Source organism: Panonychus citri, unplaced genomic scaffold (genome assembly GCF_014898815.1).
Source record: "Panonychus citri isolate SS breed McGregor unplaced genomic scaffold, ASM1489881v1 Contig00077, whole genome shotgun sequence".
In the NCBI taxonomy this organism is placed as follows: domain Eukaryota; kingdom Metazoa; phylum Arthropoda; class Arachnida; order Trombidiformes; family Tetranychidae; genus Panonychus; species Panonychus citri.
Window position 1 is genome coordinate 1238415 of NW_026515482.1, and position 20354 is coordinate 1258768.

General features: G+C 36.3%; 2 protein-coding genes across 3 annotated transcripts in view; one reads left to right on the plus strand and one right to left on the minus strand.

Annotated features, from left to right (window-relative positions):
• The window catches only part of LOC128387214 (uncharacterized), a 35992-nt gene extending 23303 nt beyond the window's left edge, over positions 1 to 12689 (plus strand). The window contains exons 3-9 of one of the 2 annotated variants that reach the window (XM_053346393.1): positions 9 to 5951; positions 6059 to 6812; positions 7628 to 10485; positions 10626 to 10784; positions 10898 to 11509; positions 11614 to 11937; positions 12033 to 12689. In XM_053346393.1, coding sequence (XP_053202368.1) covers positions 9 to 5951; positions 6059 to 6812; positions 7628 to 10485; positions 10626 to 10784; positions 10898 to 11509; positions 11614 to 11937; positions 12033 to 12073 — 10691 coding nt within the window. In that variant the 3' untranslated portion in view covers positions 12074 to 12689. The remainder of the gene's footprint in view (positions 1 to 8; positions 5952 to 6058; positions 6813 to 7627; positions 10486 to 10625; positions 10785 to 10897; positions 11510 to 11613; positions 11938 to 12032) is intronic. The other variant, XM_053346394.1, reaches the window with a different exon arrangement.
• A 4850-nt stretch (positions 12690 to 17539) lies between these two features.
• LOC128386931 (protein obstructor-E-like) lies at positions 17540 to 20268 on the minus strand. Its single transcript, XM_053346045.1, has 4 exons — positions 20109 to 20268; positions 18536 to 18739; positions 17778 to 18189; positions 17540 to 17690 (listed from the first exon to the last, which is right to left on the minus strand). The coding sequence occupies exons 1-4, from the start codon at positions 20158 to 20160 to the stop codon at positions 17624 to 17626; spliced, it is 735 nt and encodes a 244-aa protein (XP_053202020.1). The 5' UTR covers positions 20161 to 20268; the 3' UTR covers positions 17540 to 17623.
• Positions 20269 to 20354: the final 86 nt, after the last annotated feature.

Sequence of the window (20354 nt, forward strand, 5' to 3'; positions counted from 1 at the left end):
ATCAACAGGTTATCATACGATTCAGAATTTATCAACAAATCATATTGAATCAGCGAGTGGTAAATATATCTCACAATATGTTGGATTCTGGTCACTCAATGAACCCGATGTGACCAAAGGTGATTGTGTCCGAGCGACTTTTGAAGAATCGTCTCTTTATCCTTTAATTGATAATTCATTAAGCTCACCTGGCCCATCTTCTGGTTCACACTCTTCATTATCTTCCTTATCTTCACCGGCAGTTCCTCAACAAGTTTGGGAATTAGCTCCATGTGAAGATCTGTTAACATTCATCTGTCAACGTGAAGCTTGTCCAATAGGTCATTTTGCTTGTTCTAATGGTCGGTGTATTAATAGCGCTTGGCAATGTGATGGTCAAGATGATTGTGGTGATAAATCTGATGAGATTGATTGTCCACAAAACTGCCAGTATTATTTACAATCATCTGGTGATAAGGTACAATCACCTCATTATCCTAATCGTTATAATCCCAACTCAGAATGTAAATGGACACTTGAAGGTCCCATCGGATCAGGGATGATTTTACAGTTTACCGAATTTGAAACTGAGCCCAATTTTGATACCGTTCAAATTTTATCTGGTGGTCGAACTGAGGAAACTTCGGTTACTCTTGCAACCCTTTCGGGGGCTCAGAATATGTCAACTCGAACCTTTGTCACCGCTTCGAACCTTATGATTGTCAAATTTAGATCTGATTCATCGGTTGAGAAAAGAGGTTTTCGAGCCTCATGGAAAACGGAACCAATCAAATGCGGTGGTGAACTTTACGCTCAGGCCACTGCTCAAGTAATCACTTCACCATTTTATCCGGAACCTTATCCTGGTGGGTTAGAGTGTGTCCATATCATCACTGCCCCACAGGGTAAAACAATAACCCTTGAAGTTGTTGAATTAGACTTGAAACCTGATACAGATTTTATTTACCTTCGTGATGGACCGGGCTCATCTTACCCGTTGTTGGCAAAATTATCGGGATCTATTGATGGTGTTGCCAATCGGTTTATCGTTTCAACTTCAAATCGAGTTTATTTTTACTTTCAAACTGTTCTTGGTGATTCTCGACATGGCTTTGCAATTAGATTCCGTTATGGGTGTGAAATTGAATTCCAAGGTGATTCGGGTAATATAACATCACCTGCTTACGGCGTTTCTGACTATCCCGCTAATCAACATTGTACCTATCGACTTAATCGACCTGGTTCTGGTTCTTTGTCTCTGATTTTCGATGCATTCGATGTTGCCTCGAATGATACTGTTTCTATTTATGATGGACATGATGTCGCAACTGGTGTACCACTTCATCCGGGTAAAGGATTCGCTGGTCGAGTAATACCTTCCAATTTAACGCTGACCGCAAGTTCGGGTAAAATGACGATTGAATTTGATAGTAATCTATTGAATACTGCTCGCGGTTGGTCTGCACGATTTAGCGCTGATTGTCCGCCGCTCAAGATTGGTGAAAATGCTGTTGCCTCAAGTCGAGAGTCAACTTTTGGGGCTAAAGTTATTTTCACTTGTCCATTAGGTCAAGAATTTTCAAATGGTGCAACTCTTTTAGTTACTCAATGTCAACAAGGTGGAATCTGGTCTTTGCCAAGAATACCCGCTTGCAAAGAGCGTTACTGCGGTCCAGTACCTCAAATTGACAATGGTTTCGCAGTTGAGGCAACAAATGTCACCTATCGAGGTACAGCAACGTACCAATGTTATGCTGGTTTTGCTTTCCCTTCAGGCCGAGGAACTGAGACTATCCGATGTGGGGAAGATGGACATTGGGGTAAACTACCAGTTTGTCTTGCGTCTTCGTGTCCACCGCTACAAGAGGTTATTCATGCCAAGCAAAAAGTTCTCGTTGGCTCAGGTCGATCATATGGAACAATTATTCGCTTCGAATGTGACCCTGGATATCATCGTAATGGTGTTCCCGTTATTATCTGTGAATCAATCGGCTCATGGTCTGCCACCCCACCCACCTGTGAACGTGCAACTTGTCCAACTCTTCCCGAAATACCGAATGGTTTTATCATCGATCAGTCAAAGAAATACTTTTTCGGAGATGAGGCTAAGGTACAATGTAATCGAGGCTACAAATTAATCGGTAAAACAAACATTGTCTGTGGTGCTAATCAAACATTTGAAGAGCTTCCATCTTGTAAGGATATTGATGAATGTTCATCACCGGCCGCTTGTGATTCTGCTTCCACTCAATGTACCAATACACCGGGTGGTTTCTTCTGTAAGTGTAAAGATGGTTTCGAGCCTAATCTTGATTGTCGACCAGTAGGTGATCTTGGCCTTGGATCTGGAGTTATTCCTGATGGATCAATTAAATCATCACCATCAGAGCCAAATTATGCAAAAACATCGGTACGAATCAACTCTGAGAAAGGTTGGTGTGGTGCTATTCCTGAAAAGGGACGAAATTGGGTTCAAATTGATTTACGAGCTCAAACGGTTATTCGTGGTTTCCGTATTCAACCAGTTACCCGTGACGATGGTTCTCAAGCTTTTCCAGTAACAGTGCGACTTCAACACTCTAATGAGCTAACCGACCTTTTCCGTGATTACGCTGACCTATCCAGTCGACCAGTTCAATTCCGTCTCGCACCGAACGGTGGATCAGGCCTATCAATTGTTAACCTCCCGATTCCATTGGAAGCTCGTTACATTCGTCTTCTAATAATGGAATATGTTGCCGCTCCTTGTATGCGTTTTGAACTAATGGGCTGCTCACGACAAGATTGTACCGATGTTAACGAGTGTCTCGTTAAAAACGGCGGATGTGATCAGCGTTGTTCAAATTCACCTGGTTCGTTTAATTGTTTCTGTAACGCTGGTTATGAATTGTACACTCGAAATGGAACATCAAACTTTTTCATTCCACCAACGGAAACTGGACTCAAAGAGGGTGATCAATATCGATTGAATAAAACTTGTGTACCCAAGAATTGTCCCAGACTTGACCCTCCCGTTAACGGTAAAATTTTATCAACCAAGAAAAACTATTACTTTGGTGATATAATTTCATTCCATTGTGATTTTGGTTACCTAATGACCGGTCCGTCAAACTTATTGTGTACCTCTAATGGTGTTTGGAATGGTACAGTTCCTGAATGTGTTTACGCTTATTGTCCAACTCTTGAAGACGATTCATCGGTTGGTCTTAACTTCCGTTATAGTGAAGATCGATCAACAAAGTTAACCTCAGTTCCATATCTGTCAAATGTTACCGTTGAATGTGAACAAGAGGGTAAACCGCTTCGTGGTACCGCTTCAGCTTCATTCCGTCAATGTGTTTTTGACCCTAAAATGAGTCACCCTGAATTCTGGTTATCCGGTACAACACCAACTTGTCCAAGGGTCGATTGTGGTTTACCACCAAATACAACGGGTGCTTCATATGGTTTCTATGCTGATACCAAGTATCGAGCATCTTTCTTTTTCGGTTGCGAGGAAACATTTACCTTGGCAGGTAAAACCTCAAGAAACGATAATGTTATCCGTTGTGGTCCCGATGGTATCTGGGACTTTGGTGATTTAAGATGTGAAGGGCCAGTTTGCGCTGATCCAGGTCATTCTCCCGATGGACAACAATCAGCTTTATCGTTTGAACAAGGATCCCAAGTATCATTTTCCTGTAATAAACCAGGTTACATACCTTATTCAACGGATCCAATTACCTGTGTCAAATCAGCTGAGTGTAAGGTTGTCAGTCCAATCGGTATAACTTCAGGGTTAATTCCAGATTCGGCAATTAATGCGACCTCCCAACGATCCAATTACGAGGCTAAACATATAAGACTTAATTCAGCGACAGGTTGGTGTGGTCAACATGAACCTTTCACCTATGTAACCGTTGACCTTGGAAAATCGTATCGAGTTAAAGGTTTACTGGTTAAAGGTGTTATTACCAATGATGTTGTCGGCCGACCAACCGAGTTACGATTATTTTACAAGAATCGTGAATCGGACAGTTTTGTCGTCTATTTCCCTAACTTTAATCTCTCAAGCGCCGAACCAGGTAACTATGGTGAACTGACACATATTCCACTGCCAATGTCAATCACCGCTCGATATGTTATTATTGGAATTGTTTCATATCACAAAAATCCGTGCCTTAAATTTGAACTTCTTGGATGTGAAGATACAAAAGATTCCGTTTTATTGGGTTACAATGACGGTTATCCAGCTTGTGTTGACCAAGAGCCACCTCATTTCGTTAACTGTCCAACTGGTCCCGTTATGGTTCAAAAAGGAGCCACCGGACTTTTACCAGTAAACTTTTCGATTCCCATTGCCAAAGATAATTCCGGTTTTATTGTCCGATCAGAAATCCGTCCACCAGGCTTTAAACCTCCACAATTTGTTTTCAAAAACACTGTCGTTGAATATATTGCCTATGATACCGATGGTAATGTCGCCGTTTGCGCGGTAAACATAACCGTACCCGATGATACACCACCGAGTGTTGTTTGTCCAAAATCTTATGTCATTGAATTAGCGGAGGAGCAAGACGCTTATCGGGTTAACTTTAACAACACTTTACCCTCGATTAAAGCATTTGATAAATCGGGCGATGTTAAAATCTCACTTGTACCCGATACCGCTCTTATACCTTTGGGTGCTTATCGAAATGTTACCGTTATTGCCACTGATCTTTCGGGTAATGAGGCTCATTGTCATTTCCAAGTTTCCGTTCAAGCAGCTAAATGTGTCTCATGGTCATTATCCGCACCTCTTAATGGTGCTGTTGAATGTCTTCCCGATGAGCCCAATACCGGATTACGTTGTGTTGCCACATGTAAATCGGGTTACCGATTCACTGATGGTGTTACAGCTAAAACTTACGAGTGCTCCGCCGGTGGACCATGGACTCCAGAGGCCATTATACCCGACTGTGTTTCCGAGACGACTGATGAAGCCTCTTACGATGTTTCCGCTAAAGTTGAATATCGATCTGGTGGTTTTATCCCGCCAACTTGTTTACAACAATACGTTAATTATGTGGCCTCTTATTACAACTCATTGAATCAAGTACTTTCTGACCGATGTTCGGCCATTAACGTTCAAATGGAGATCAAATTTTTCAACACAACCGCTTTCGTACCTAAAGATAATCTCAATCAAATGACAATGGAATATATTTTAAGGATAATTCCTGCTGTTCGACAACCCTCATTATATGAAATTTGTGGTTACACTTTGGGTGTTATTTTTGATCTTTCGGTACCTTCAACCTCAGCTATTCTCGAACCTATTTTGAACATTTCCGCAACCCAAGTTGGTGGCACTTGCCCTGGTATTCAAGCACTACGATCTTCAGTTGAACGGGGATTCACTTGTAAAAATGGTGAAGTACTTAATATTCCTGCCGCTGCTCCTGGTTCAGGTGCAAGTCCACCTTTGGCCACAGTTCCACGGTGTCTTCACTGTCCAGCGGGTACTTATGCCGATACCAAGGCCCATAAATGTATCTCATGTGCTAAAGGATTTTATCAAGATACAACTCGACAACCTGTTTGCCGTAAATGTCCAGACGGAAGTTACACTCAAAATGAAGGATCTAAAAGTCTTGCTGAATGTGTACCCGTTTGTGGTTATGGTACTTACTCACTTTCCGGTTTAGTACCTTGTCTACAATGTCCAGATAACACTTTCTCAGGAACACCACCGAAAGATGGTTTCAAAGAATGCGCTAAATGTCCAGTTGATACTTTTACCTTTACTCCAGGAGCTATTTCAGCATCTTTATGTTCAAAGAAATGCCCTGCGGGTACTTATTCCGACACTGGACTTGAACCGTGTACAACTTGTCCAACACACTTTTACCAAGATAAAATTGGTTCAACCAACTGTACCGAATGTGATTCTAAGGCTAAAACTTTCCGACCTGGTGCTTTAAGTCCCGAAGCTTGTCAGCCAGTTGAATGTAAGTTTTTGATTAATTAACTTTTCCAATAACGATAATTAATCTCATCTCTCTCTCTCTCTCTCTCTCTCTCTCTCTCTCTCTCTCTCTCTCTATTTTCCCAATAGGTGGTAATCTTAAATGTAAACACGGTGGTATTTGTCTGATCCAAAACCACGAAGCGACCTGTTACTGTCCCGCCGGTTTTACTGGAAAATATTGTGAAAAAGATATCGATGAATGTTCATCCGATCCATGTTATAATGGCGGTTCTTGTATCGATCTACCTCAAGGTTACGTTTGTAAATGTCCAGCCGGTTATTCGGGTCTTCAGTGTCAAATTGAAAAATCTGAATGTACCGAAGGTGTTTGTCCAGAGCGAGCGATGTGCCAAGATCTTCCAGGCCGAGGAACCGTTAAATGTTTATGCCGATCAGGTTACGAGGGTCCAGGTTGTAATATAACCTCTGATCCATGTGCATCAACTGAACCCATTTGTCAAAATAATGGCCGTTGCCTGTCACTTCTTCAAGGTCGATTTAAATGTGACTGTCCACCCGGTTGGTCAGGTCGATTCTGTGAGATAAACATTGACGATTGTATTGAACAACCTTGTCTCCTGGGAGGTAATTGTACCGATTTAGTTAACGATTTCCGATGTACCTGTCCACCAGGTTTCACCGGTAAACGTTGCGAAGCTAAGATTGACCTTTGCTCATCTCAACCCTGTGCCAATGGACTTTGCGTTGACCGATTATTTTACCACGAATGTATTTGTGACCCCGGTTGGACTGGCGATTCTTGTTCCGTTAATATTAACGACTGCTCGCCCAATAAGTGTCTAAACAAGGGTGAATGTGTTGATCTAGTCGATGGATTCCGGTAAGTATCTGACCTTAGATCGGTTTTTTTATCTCTCAAATTCCAACCCAATCGATTCCCAACCCAGGAAACTTTATAAATATTTGATGAAATGCCCTTAGGGCTTGAAATCACCAAGTTCAACATCATTATTATCATGATTGCTACCTGGCAAAGATATTATATCAATCAAGGTGGAGAAACTTTAAAAAATATTAATGATAAATTATATTGATCATTTTTATTGATAATGATGAATTTTGTTTTTCTTACTCAGGTTAATCAGAATGAACCTTTTTAATTTATATAATTAGACATTTAAATATTTGCTTGATTGTCTTTTTATTATACTAATTACAATTTAAATATATCTGTTAATTGTTGAGGTGAAAAACATTGACAGCAAAGGACAATTTTTAATTTGTTAAAGTTTTGTTTCTTGTTTATTTTATTTTCCGTTATCATGGGAAATCTTGATTATCATGATAATTTGAAAATTAAAGTCAATGAACTTGACAATTAATATTCAAGACAATTACGAGTAAATTGTTAATTCATGCAGCTAATTATAATTCTGTAATTAACTTGGTAATATATTCAGAATTAATAATATGATTCTCAAAGTATTAATAACAATCGTTAATTTAATAATTTGTTTTTTTCTTTATCAACCAATGTGATTGTTAATATTTGATAAAAATTGATTAACTCGGTGATTAAGCAATTAGATGATTTTGATAATTTACTTGATTTGGGTTGGGTTTTGTTGAGAATTAAATCATTTCGTCTAATTGGATTTTAATTGTAATTGTTTTACTTTTCTCGTTAAATTATAGCTGCGTATGTGAGGCTGGTTATACTGGTTCGTTATGTCAACATGAGGTCGATGCTTGTGAAGCTAAACCTTGTCAAAATGGCGGAACCTGTTACGATCTTGTTGATGGTTTCATGTGCCAATGTCGACCTGGTTTTGTTGGCCTTCAATGTGAGGCTGAAGTCGATGAATGTGCCAATAATCCGTGTTTCCCACAAGGAACCGCTTCTTGTGTTGATCAAGACAATGGTTTCAAGTGTGAATGTCATGAAGGTTTTATCGGTGAATTTTGTGAGACAAACGTTAACGAATGTGCTTCCAATCCATGTCTTAATGGTGCTACTTGTGTTGATGGTATCAATGAATATCGATGTACCTGTTTACCTGGTTGGTCAGGTGAAAGATGTGACCAAGATATTGGACACTGTGAGCCTGATACTTGTCTTAATAATGCCAAATGTGTTGACCTTTTCCAAGACTTTTTCTGTGTATGCCCATCGGGTACTGATGGTAAACGATGTCAAACTTCACCACAAAGATGTATTGGTGATCCTTGTCAACATGGTGGTACTTGTCGTGACTTTGGTTCCGGTCTTAATTGTACCTGTCCTGCTCGTTATGCCGGTGATGGTTGTCATCTTGAATATCATCCTTGCCTTGACGGTGGTGTTTGTGCCAATGGTGCAACTTGCCGTGATCTTGGTGATGATTATCAATGTTTATGTCCACCTGGTTGGATGGGTAAAAATTGTGACATTGACGTACCCGATTGTGGTCCAAACTCTTGTCCACCAACGGCTTCTTGTATCGATTTAACAAACGGCTTCTACTGTAAATGTCCATTTAACATGACGGGTGAAGATTGTCGCAAGTCGATCAATATTGGTCACGATATTTATATTAACGATGAATCTCGATCATCATCAGCCGCTTTAACGGCACCATTTGAATTCGGAGAGACTGCGACCTCACTAACTGTCGCTCTTTGGGTTCAATATCATACACCTGATACTCTTGGAAATTATTTCACTCTCTACTCGGTTAACTCACCTCATCTTCCGGTCGGTAAAAAAGTTCTAATGTCCGGTGATCAACGAGGTATAACCATCTCATTTTTCCGTGGGGACAATTTTACCGATGTTTTCATACCCTATTTGGCCAATGTTCCCGTCAACGATGGTCAATGGCATCATTTGGTTGTCCTTTGGAACGGTGAAGAGGGAACTGTCACCCTAATAACCGATACCGCTGTCGCTGGAGTGGTCACTTATGCCTTTTCGGGAATGCGTTTATCATCAACACCTACTCATGGTTGGGTCGCTCTTGGTTCCGTTTTGGACGATGAAAATCGCGTCATTCCAAAGACCGGTTTCCATGGACGAATCTCAAGATTTAATATTTGGAATCGTCTTCTTGATATGTCATCTGAAATTCCATCGCAATTCCGAAGCTGTAAAAATGCACCGGTCATTTTCAACGGACTTTTACTTCGTTGGGCTGGTTATGATCGTATTGAAGGTACCGTTGAGAAAGAATCACCTGGTAAATGTGGTCAAAGAGTTTGTGACCGTGGTTTCGCTGGCGATGAATGTAAAACATTGGAACAAGATAAAACACCACCGAGAATAGTTTACTGTCCAGCCGATCTTTGGGTTCACAGTAAAAATGGATCAGCGTCCGTTGAATGGGACGAACCACAATTTGTTGATGATCTTAAATCCGTTCAAGTTATCCGATCACCAGCAGATATTGCACAAGGTCAAATATTCCCACCGGGTACTTATGAAATCTCATATGTTGCCGTCGATGAATCTGGTAACTCTGCCAAGTGCGACTTTAAGATTCGAGTGATTCGGGAACGATGTCCGATTCCATTACCACCGATCGGCGGTGAAAAGGTTTGCGGTGATTGGGGTAAAGGAGGAATGAACAAATATTGTAAAATCCACTGTAATCCAGGTCACGCTTTCGCTCAGCCCATTCCTGATTATTACGTTTGTGGCGAAGAGGGATTCTGGCGACCCACTGAAGACCCAATGAAGCCACTTATCTTCCCAGCCTGTGCTCCCGTTCATCCGGCACAAAAGATTTTCCGTATTGCTATGGCACTTCCATCTTCCGTTGTGTGCTCAGATTCGGGTAAACGAATTCTGAACTCGCGAGTTGCTGAAAATATTTTGAAAATCGATCGTGATTGGAAAATATGTTCAGATGAAACTCGAGGTACTTGTCGAGGATTAACAGTTGAAGTTCAATGTACCAAACGATCACCACGTCGAGAAGCTCGATCAACCACCGAAGAAGATGAAGATGTTTATGTTGTTGAGGTCGCTTTTCCGGCCAACAAAGAACCAGCAATTTCCAATCCATCTTCAGGCGAGAAAAATGTTCCAATCGATAGAATCATTAAGAAAGCCGTCTACGAATCTGCCATATTTGATGTTCGTGACACTTTACCAAATGTTGTACCCGATTTAACATCACTCCAATTGGTTACCGACTTCGCTTGTCCAGCAGGTCAAGTAGTCGCCGCACCAAATTGTGTTGAATGCTCTCTTGGTACTTATTACCAAGAATCGACCAAAACTTGTATTGAATGTCCAGTTGGTTTCTATCAAAATGAACTCGGTGCTCTTGAATGTCAACCCTGCCCAGTGATCTCCGGTAAACAAGGAATCACCGCACGCGCTGGATCACGATCACCAAACGATTGTAAAGCTCGTTGTACACCAGGCCAATATTACGATGAAGAGGCTCGAATATGTCGACATTGTGGTAACGGTTTCTATCAACCAAATGAAGGTTCATTCCATTGTATTCCTTGTGGTCAAGGTTTAACAACTCGAAGTGCCGAGGCCGTTTCACCTCAAGAGTGTCGACGTAAGTACTTTTCCCTGCAAAAAAAAATTCCAATTTAATTGATCATTTTCAAAAATTCATTCTCTCAGGCGATTACCTTTCCTCCTCTCACTTTAAAGATTTTTGATTAATTAATCAATTTTATCTCTTTAATTATATAGCTGAATGTAAACCCGGTTTCCAATTATCTGCACTTGGTGAATGTGAACCCTGTCCAATCGGTTACTTCCGACCTTACGGATTACATGAGTGTCGACGATGTGATAATGGAAAGACAACCGGATTCCTTGGTGCTTCTGACCGAAACCACTGTAACCTGAGTAAGTTTCAATTCTGAACCAGTTTTCAGTCTCTCAGATTGATCATCAATTTAATTCAATCCTTTTAATTATTTTCTTTTCTTTTTTTCTCCTTCATCAAAATTAACCTTTAGCTGTGTGTAACGAAGGTGAATATCTTCATCTTGAGAGCACCACTGGAAGCGAATCATGTGAATTATGTCCTAAGGGAAGTTACCAAGATTCTAAACAACGAGATACCTCATGTATCCCTTGTCCACCCGATACAACAACCAACCGAACAGGATCAACAAGCGAATCTCAATGTACTAATCCCTGTTTGGTAAACGGAAAGGTTCAACTTTGTCAGGCCAATTCTTATTGTGTTTTCCATAAGGAAACACAATCTTATGCATGTGAATGTAAACCCAAATATCGTAAAACTTATGACGATGAAGAGAATCCGGAAGAAACGGGTACCCCAAAGAAAGAGGTTTGCGTTTACGTTTGCGACAATTATTGTATCAATGGTGGACGTTGTTCCGTTAACCTGGAAACAAATCGACCTCAATGTGATTGTCCAGCAAACTTTTTCGGAGATAAATGTGAACGTAAATCAGAATTTGTTTACATTGCCGGTGGAATTGGAGCCGCTGTATTATTTATCATTCTAATGGTTCTATTGATCTGGATGATTTGTGTTCGAACCTCAACCTCACATGGCTCATTCGGTAAAAAATTATCAATTCCAACACTTCCAACACCAGGTTAGTGCAAATGATTCCCTTCGCATAATCGAAGTGCAAAAATTGACCAACCATTAGATCAGAAATATATTTATGATATTTTCCATTTTCGTACATTTTTCTAGGGGCAGGAACCATTGCAACCGATATTTATTCAACCTCAACCAACGGAGCTCAGCCCAACTTTTACTACGGAGCACCAGTACCTTACGCTGAAAGTATAGCACCAAGTCACCATTCAACGTACGCACATTATTATGACGACGATGAAGATGGTTGGGAAATGCCCAATTTTTACAACGAAACTTATATGAAGGAATCGCTTCATAATTCAAAAAATGCCAATGGAACCGCAACCCTTCAGGGTATTAACAATCCAAGTATTTATGGTAACAAAGAGGATCTTTATGATAGATTAAGAAGGCATCAGTATAACGGAAAGAAAGGAGGTAATTAGTTGATTTGATTGGTCTTTTTTAATTGTTTACCAATGATAAGAATTGTTTTTTATTAATTTTTGTTTCTCTTTTCATCTTTTTCTCAGATACAACAAGTGATAGTGAAGATCAAGGACAAAGTCATTGAGACCGAAATGAAGTTAACTCGAATAACAATTAAACTCTTAACAATACGAAATGAACAATTAATTAGGTTTTTGGTTTTTGTTTTTTTCTCGCAATCAATTTAGGATAAAATTTAATTCTCATTCTGTAAATATTTCCTCATATTCATTGATAATCCCAATATATATCAAGGATATAAATGGATTGTCATTCATACTCAACTTTGTTTTCATCATCAAAAAAAACTTCATCTCATCCATTGACCACCATTAATTAACAATCAATTGTTTACAATCTAATAAACAATTTGATAACGATATATATTATCAATAACAATCAACAACACTTATCCAAATTAAGTGTTCAAATAAATGTTTTTAACTACTTTTCAAAGGTTAATAATCATCATCATCAACAACAACAACAACCATTTGCCTTAACCATCAAAACACAATTAAAAGATTAAGGACTCTAAGCAATTTAAATTTGGCATCAACAATTTGATTGATCACAATTAAGTGCATTAATGTATCAAATTAATTTAATTACCCATAGACCGTAATTGTGAAAACTAATCTAACAACAAATTAGATTATTAATATATTTTGGTTAAATTGTCTCCAATTGGAAGCATTTTCTGTAAATCGAACTGAAAACAAAAGTTCTAATTTTCTACTTTTGTAATAACTTTCTCTCTCTCCTCTCTCTCTCTCTCTCTCACTATTTCCTTTGCTTCCTATCATCCTCGTCATCCTGATCTTCCCTTTTACCTCAATCGATCTGAAAACAATCAATTAATTTGAGAAAATAAATAGAAAACAATTTTTTATTCTACCCGAAAATTGTCGTTATTTACGAACATGGAAAACAATTGCAAGTGAATAAGTCGATGAAGTTTCGAGCGATTCGATCAGGTCACTTTGAGACGATTCTCAACTTTACGATTTGTCTTTTAATTTTTCGTTTTCAAACTTTCTTTTATATCTCAAAGCAAAACACGAATCCCAATGTAACTTTTGAATGTGTTTTCGCAAATAACCATAGTTGAAACTTTCGTATGAACAAAACAACATCGAAGTGTAATTTTCTCGTTGTCGAATGTGACTTTCTACAGTATATTGATGTCCTTGAAAGGTGTACTTTTCCTACAGAATCCACAGAGACACTTATAGAGATGACGTCTGGTCTACAGATTTTCTTTATTTCTGCGAAATGTTCCCAGGTTTAGGTACTGTGAACCTTTTCGAATGAACAAAATAAAAGTTTTCATAATTCGATTTTCCTCTCCTCCAATCTCTAAATTGATTAGTAATTAATCACTGAACGAACTTTAAACATTAATCAATACGAGAGATGAAAACAAATCACAAGATAATTATGATACAATGATTAGAAAGATAACAACAATCAACAGAGACAGATATGAAACACAATTAAAACAGGAAAAGAAAACCAATCAAGATATTGATCACAAAGTTTTTCGTTTTGCTTCTACATATATGATTATTAACCTGGAGATTGGTGCTCTATGGAACTTTTAGTGTCAAATCATTTTTGTTAAAATGGTAATTTCTCTTTGTTGTTACCAAATTCACCAAATTTTCAGTCAAATTAGTCATATTAGTCGTTCAAAGTCTCATTTTCTTCCTTATCTCCCTCTCCCTCTCTCTCTTTTTCTCTTCATCATTAGTTAGAATCTTTATCAACTCTAAATGAGTGAGAAAAAGGAGACAAGAGAAAGAAAAGTAGAAAAGAGAAAAAGTTTCGTTCTTTTTAGAATTTATCATTTCTCTGTGAATAAACAAAGAAAAAACCAAATCTCGGTTACAGTGTTTATCTTTTGGAGAGCAACTATCAACATCTAATTATTAATCGGACTAAAGGTATTAAGATAAAATTTTTAATCTTCTCTGGTCTTCATCTTTTTTGTTACATGTTCATCACCATTCTCACACTTTCATTTTAACATCTCTCTCTCTTCCTGTTACTCTTTCTCTCTCGCTTTTTCTCTTCTCATTTTTCATTTTCTCGCTTTTTATCTTCTTCTTCCAATTCTAGGTTTGTTTCGCCCTCTGTCACTGGTTTTACCTAATTTGTTGAGTGTCTGATTAATTGCTCTCTCCTTTTCCTCCAATATTCCTTGTAACCTTGTTCATTTTCACTAAAAAGTATTGACTCATCTTACTACCACTTAGAATGAACAGTTAAAGCTTAAAAAGCTTCTCTTTAGAATTTTCTCTCCATTTCTCTGTTTTGGTTTGTTTTCTTCTAACTCTTCCCTTTTGAGTGTTACTTTTCTCATGGTGTACTCTGTTATTAACGAACATGATTCCAATGAAATTTTTAAATTCACAGAGATGATCTTAAAGAATTGATGGACCAAAGTCGCGCTGTCCTCGTTTGGTTGGTTTTCTGCCAATAGAGATAAACTGCCATTACTACGCTAAATGGACTCAACGTTCTTGTGAAGAAATAGAATCAAATTTGAATTACGTCAAGGGAAAGGAAGACCAAGAGGCTCTAATTGATTAATGAGGACGTCGTTGATGGATGGCTATTATCCCAATTTCTGATGTTGTGATCGCCGGTGTACTGATAAAATAAAGTTCCAACAAAACTGCTCAAATCTGGTGAAGTATTAATTCTCAACGGATAAAAATTTTCATTCAGTTAAAGAAAAAGCTCGTTTTCGTTCCTGCCATCGGTAAAATGACTATTGTTATGTTACAAAGAAATTTAATGCGACTATATGATTATCGGAGATGCTCATTTCCGATTTTCTTAATTGTTGAAATTGAAATGTACACTTTAAAAACGATCATCAAAAAAGCTTAACTATTAATTATTACAAAGTCCAAATACATTTTAATCAGACAAGTGAATGTATTTACAAAGTCAATTCTCTGTGCACATATGTAATTAAAAGAAGCGATAAATTTTGATTTTAATTGTTTTGTCTTCGTTAAAAAATTAGAATTTAAAAAAAAGCAAGATAATTTCAAGTCATCGAACAAAATTTTGTTCATCTCACTCCAATATTTGTCGGCAACAATCTTTGAAATAAAACAAACAAACCATTAATTGGTCAATTGATTAATCACTTAATTCTAATTTTTTAATCTTAAGATGGGTAAATTGAGCAAATTGACTTTCAGCAAAACCTTTTTGAGCAAATTTTTTGGGCTAAAACAGAATAGAAAATATTACCTTCAGTTTAATCAAAAATGAATTGACCTTAAATTTTGGGTCCGAAATTGCGGTTAATCAAACAAATATTAGTACAATGGACAAATTTGGAAAACTAATTATTTTTTATAAAAAAGATTTCGTTTAATTTTTCATTTCGATAAATTTGTGACAGTATTAAGGTGCGATTAATTGTTAAATTTCTGATTGTGTGAGTATAAAAATATACTTATTAAAAATTAGTTGACATTAATTAGCTGCTCGAGTGACCAAAAAGTAGACACGGTGAAAATAGATTGTAATCAAATCAACGATATTGTAACTTTATTATTGATTTGATTCGAATCTTGATTGGTAAATTAATTTAGTAATTAACGATAAAGTAGTTAATCATCACAATTCCTCCTAATTAATCATAAAAGTTATTATTTACGAACATAGGAAAACAGTTGCAAGTGAATAAGTCGATGAAGTTTCGAGCGATTCGATCAGGTTACTTTGGGACGATTCTCGCAATCAATTTAGGATAACAATTTAATTCTCATTCTGTAAATATTTCCTCATATTCATTGATAATCCCAATATATATCAAAGATATAAATGGATTGTCATTCATACTCAACTTTGTTTTCATCATCAAAAAAAACTTCATCTCATCCATTGACCACCATTAATTAACAATCAATTGTTTACAATCTAATAAACAATTTGATAACGATATATATTATCAATAACAATCAACAACACTTATCCAAATTAAGTGTTCAAATAAATGTTTTTAACTACTTTTCAAAGGTTAATAATCATCATCATCAACAACAACAACAACCATTTGCCTTAACCATCAAAACACAATTAAAAGATTAAGGAAAACATTCAACTCTAAGCAATTTAAATTTGGCATCAACAATTTGATTGATCACAATTAAGTGCATTAATGTATCAAATTAATTTAATTACCCATAGACCGTAATTGTGAAAACTAATCTAACAACAAATTAGATTATTAATATATTTTGGTTAAATTGTCTCTCCAATTGGAAGCATTTTCTGTAAATCGAACTGAAAAACAAAAAGTTCTAATTTTCTACTTTTGTAATAACTTTCTCTCTCTCTCTCTCTCTCTCTCTCTCTCTCACTATTTCCTTTTGCTTCCTTTTATCATCCTCGTCAATCTGATCTTCCCTTTTACCTCAATCGATCTGAAAAACAATCAATTAATTTGAGAAAATAAATAGAAAACAATTTTTTTATTCTACCCGAAAATTGTCGTTATTATTTACGAACATGGGAAAACAATTGCAAGTGAATAAGTCGATGAAGTTTCGAGCGATTCGATCAGGTCACTTTGAGACGATTCTCAACTTTACGATTTGTCTTTTAATTTTTTCGTTTTCTTTCAACTTTCTTTTTATATCTCAAAGCAAAACACGAATCCCAATGTAACTTTTGAATGTGTTTTCGCAAATAACCATAGTTGAAACTTTCGTATGAACAAAAACAACATCGAAGTGTAATTTTCTCCCGTTGTCGAATGTGACTTTCTACAGTATATTGATGTCCTTGGAAAGGTGTACTTTTCCTACAGAATCCACAGAGACACTTATAGAGATGACGTCCTGGTCTACAGATTTTCTTTATTTCGGCGAAATGTTCCTCCGGGTTTAGGTACTGTGAACCTTTTCGAATGAACAAAAGAAAAGTTTTCGCAATTCGATTTTTCTTTCTCCCTCCAATCTTGATCAATTTGAACAGATCTCGATTTATTAACAAGGGTTCTCGAAGTGTTTCAATTTTCTTTGCATTTTCCAATAAAGATTTCGCCGATGATGATAGTCCAAGTCTGGAAAATTTTCTCATCACGAGTTTGTTATTATTATTATTATTATTGTTCTCATCTATATTTTCAGCCACTTCCTCATCATTATTATCCACATCACTACGTTGATCAACAAGACAATTAACTTTTTCCATGTTGTTATATAAGAAAACACCACAAACAAACTGAACAATTAACACGGAATTGTATTGGACTGGAACAATTTAGAAAACAATCACTGACTGGTCACCACTTATTTCTTGTGTCGATCAATCAAACTAATTCGTTTTCCTATCAATAAATTCACAGAGATTAAGAGATTAGATTAACAATCAAAGGACTTGATAAGCAATTTTCGTTTCGACTGTTAAGTTAATTGTTTCTTGATCTTTCGTCGCTATTTATTTTCACACGAGAATTGTTATCAATTTAATCTGATTGTTTACTCTTGATAATATTTATATAAATATAAAAGTACAACTATTTAAATAGAATTGATTTATTAACGAGATTACAGTTGTAAATATCGAGAGAGAAAAAAATTATCAATGAAAAAAAATGTTATAATTATGATGAAGATGCGACAAGACTATAACGGTTGTTGGCATCAATTGTGTTTCCATAATAATTTTCACTGTGAAAGAGATTAAAATACAAACAATTAGATTATTAGATTAGGTGATTAGTGTTGGAATTGATTTTTGATTAAAGTTATACTCACCATCCTCTGACATTTTTAGGATTATCACAAGCGCCTGTTTCTGAATTGAAAACGAAACCATCATCACAGCCTAATAATCGTGGTGTCCTTGGTCCCGATGGGTCAGTTGTGACCGGGATACAAGCGTACAACATTTTACAATCAGTTGGATGAGCGTATCTTGGATTACCAAATAACTGTAATTCCCGTTGGGTTGCTGGGGGACAAGTGAATCCTAATAATGCTTCAGCTGGACATTCGGGTGTGTTTTCAGGCCAATCGCAGTTACCGTTCACTCGGTTGTAGGCCAATCCTGAGGCACACGATTTGACATGAGCTTCACCGTTACCACATTCAATGAAACGGGTACAGTCTCGAGGGTCAGGGAACATACCATTTTGTCGTGGACACTCACCGGTGGGTTTAGGAGGTTCTATTAGAATAGATGGAAAGAAAATTGAATTAATCGATTAAATCAAATGATCCAATGATCGAATGATTAGTTGATTGGAATTGGAATAAAGTAAAAAAGTAAAATGAAGAATTAAAAACTTTTCTTCCGATCGAATCACGAACGAACAAGTTTTCATCGTCATCTAAAATTATATCTAAATTACAACTTTAATTGTAAAAGATCAGATAATCAAGGTATTAATTGCCGTGAGAAACAGACTGATTAACAAGAGGTTTAGTTGTATGATTAACTAAACTTGATTAATTGATCTTTAAAGACAAAAGCGACTCGCGGAATGAAATTAAATGAATAACAATCAACTTACGAAGATTTGGTCGGTTTGAACAATCAATTCCGAAAGGTAATTCACACTTTAATCTTGATGGATTACCATATTCATTGAAGACTAATCCATCATCACATAATCCTTCATTGACCACTTGACCATTCTCACAGATATAATAACGATCACATTGAGATTCGTGAGCAAAATAACCAGTTCCACGTCCACCTCCGCATTGTGAGGCCACTAAATTAAGGATTGACCATCAAGATAATTAAAAGGAGAAGATAAGAAATAAATAAAAGTGTTAAATTGTAATTAATTTAAATTGTTCTCAATCAAATGAAAACTCAACCAACACACAAAACAAAAGTGGTTGTTACATGTAAACATAAATACTAAACATAAACAAGAGGGTAGCAATTAACTGATCCTTTTTGCTTAATAATCACTTGTTAAATTGTAAGTATTTTTAGGATTGTTGATTGTTGATGATTACGATTATGATTAAATGATGAGTAACAATTAGATAAACAGAATGTTAATCATTTTTCTCATAAAAACAAATTGGTATCAAACAAAAAGGTGGATATTTAAAGTGTTACGATTTCTACCAACAAGATTGTGTTCTCGTTTTTAATAATGAACTAAATTAAAATCATAACGATAATAAATTAGTTTATTATTAAATAGCTGGAGGGTTAATTGTTTTTCACTTTAATTGGAACCTTTTTCTCATAACTTTCAACCTTTTTGGGTTCAAATTGTAGGTGATAAGTCAATAGATGAGAATAAGTTTCTCTCTCTCTCTCTCTGATTCATCCTTGTTTTTTGATTGCTTACAATTTACATAAATTGTTGGTGATTAAGATGAGGATATGAGTGAAATGTGGGAAATGGAACAATCAATTGATTATGACAATTTAACAATTAGATGGAGAAAAAGGTTTCACTGATTTATCTCAATTCTATCAACGATTTCCTTGTTTAAAATGATAATGATGGTGATTAAGGGACAATAATAATGGTTTCTGTTGATTATTGATTGTTAAATTGTCTTGAAACTATCAATTTTTGATTATCAGAACAATTTACTGATTCAAGAAATTGGTAATTATATGATTAACTGTCTGGGATTTAAATTAAATTTAAGGTTAGGTCGGGAATTTGATGTTAGTGGTTAACCGATTCATGAATGGAAATTGATTTAATATTAATAATACATTAACTGTATTCGTCTTTACCTAATCAATTATCTTTCCAATGATACAACAATTGTTAGTTATTAATTAGAAATTAATACCACACAGCAATTAAAGACTAATTAGTTAATGGTTCCTATTGAATGTTATGAATCAAGAACAAGAGATTATCAAATTTGATAACAAAATAGAAAACAATTAACAAAAAATTCACTCTGATCAAACTAATTGAGATCATTTTACAAAAAAAAATCGATAGAAATTGATTGAAGTATTTTAAAAATTGTTAGCAATTAAAGAAAATTAAATCATCAACTTTTAGAGGGAAAATTATGTAACATTGGAAAAGAAAAAAATTTGGCGCGTTAATCAAATTCGTTAATTGGGAGAAGAAGAAAAATTAATTAACTTACCTTGTTGGACGATTAAAGTAACAATTAAGGTAATAAGATGAAATTGATTCATTTTGTTAATGGAAAATTAATTTTCGATAAATTTGATGACCACTGGACTGAAGTGAAAGTAAAAATGATGAAGAAAAGGGAAGATGCTGGAGATTCATCTCACTTTTTTATCTTCTCTCTCTCTCTCTCATCATCATTCATCTCCCTTCATGGAATCGTCTTCTTCCTCCCTGAATCTCCATCTTCTTCTCGGTC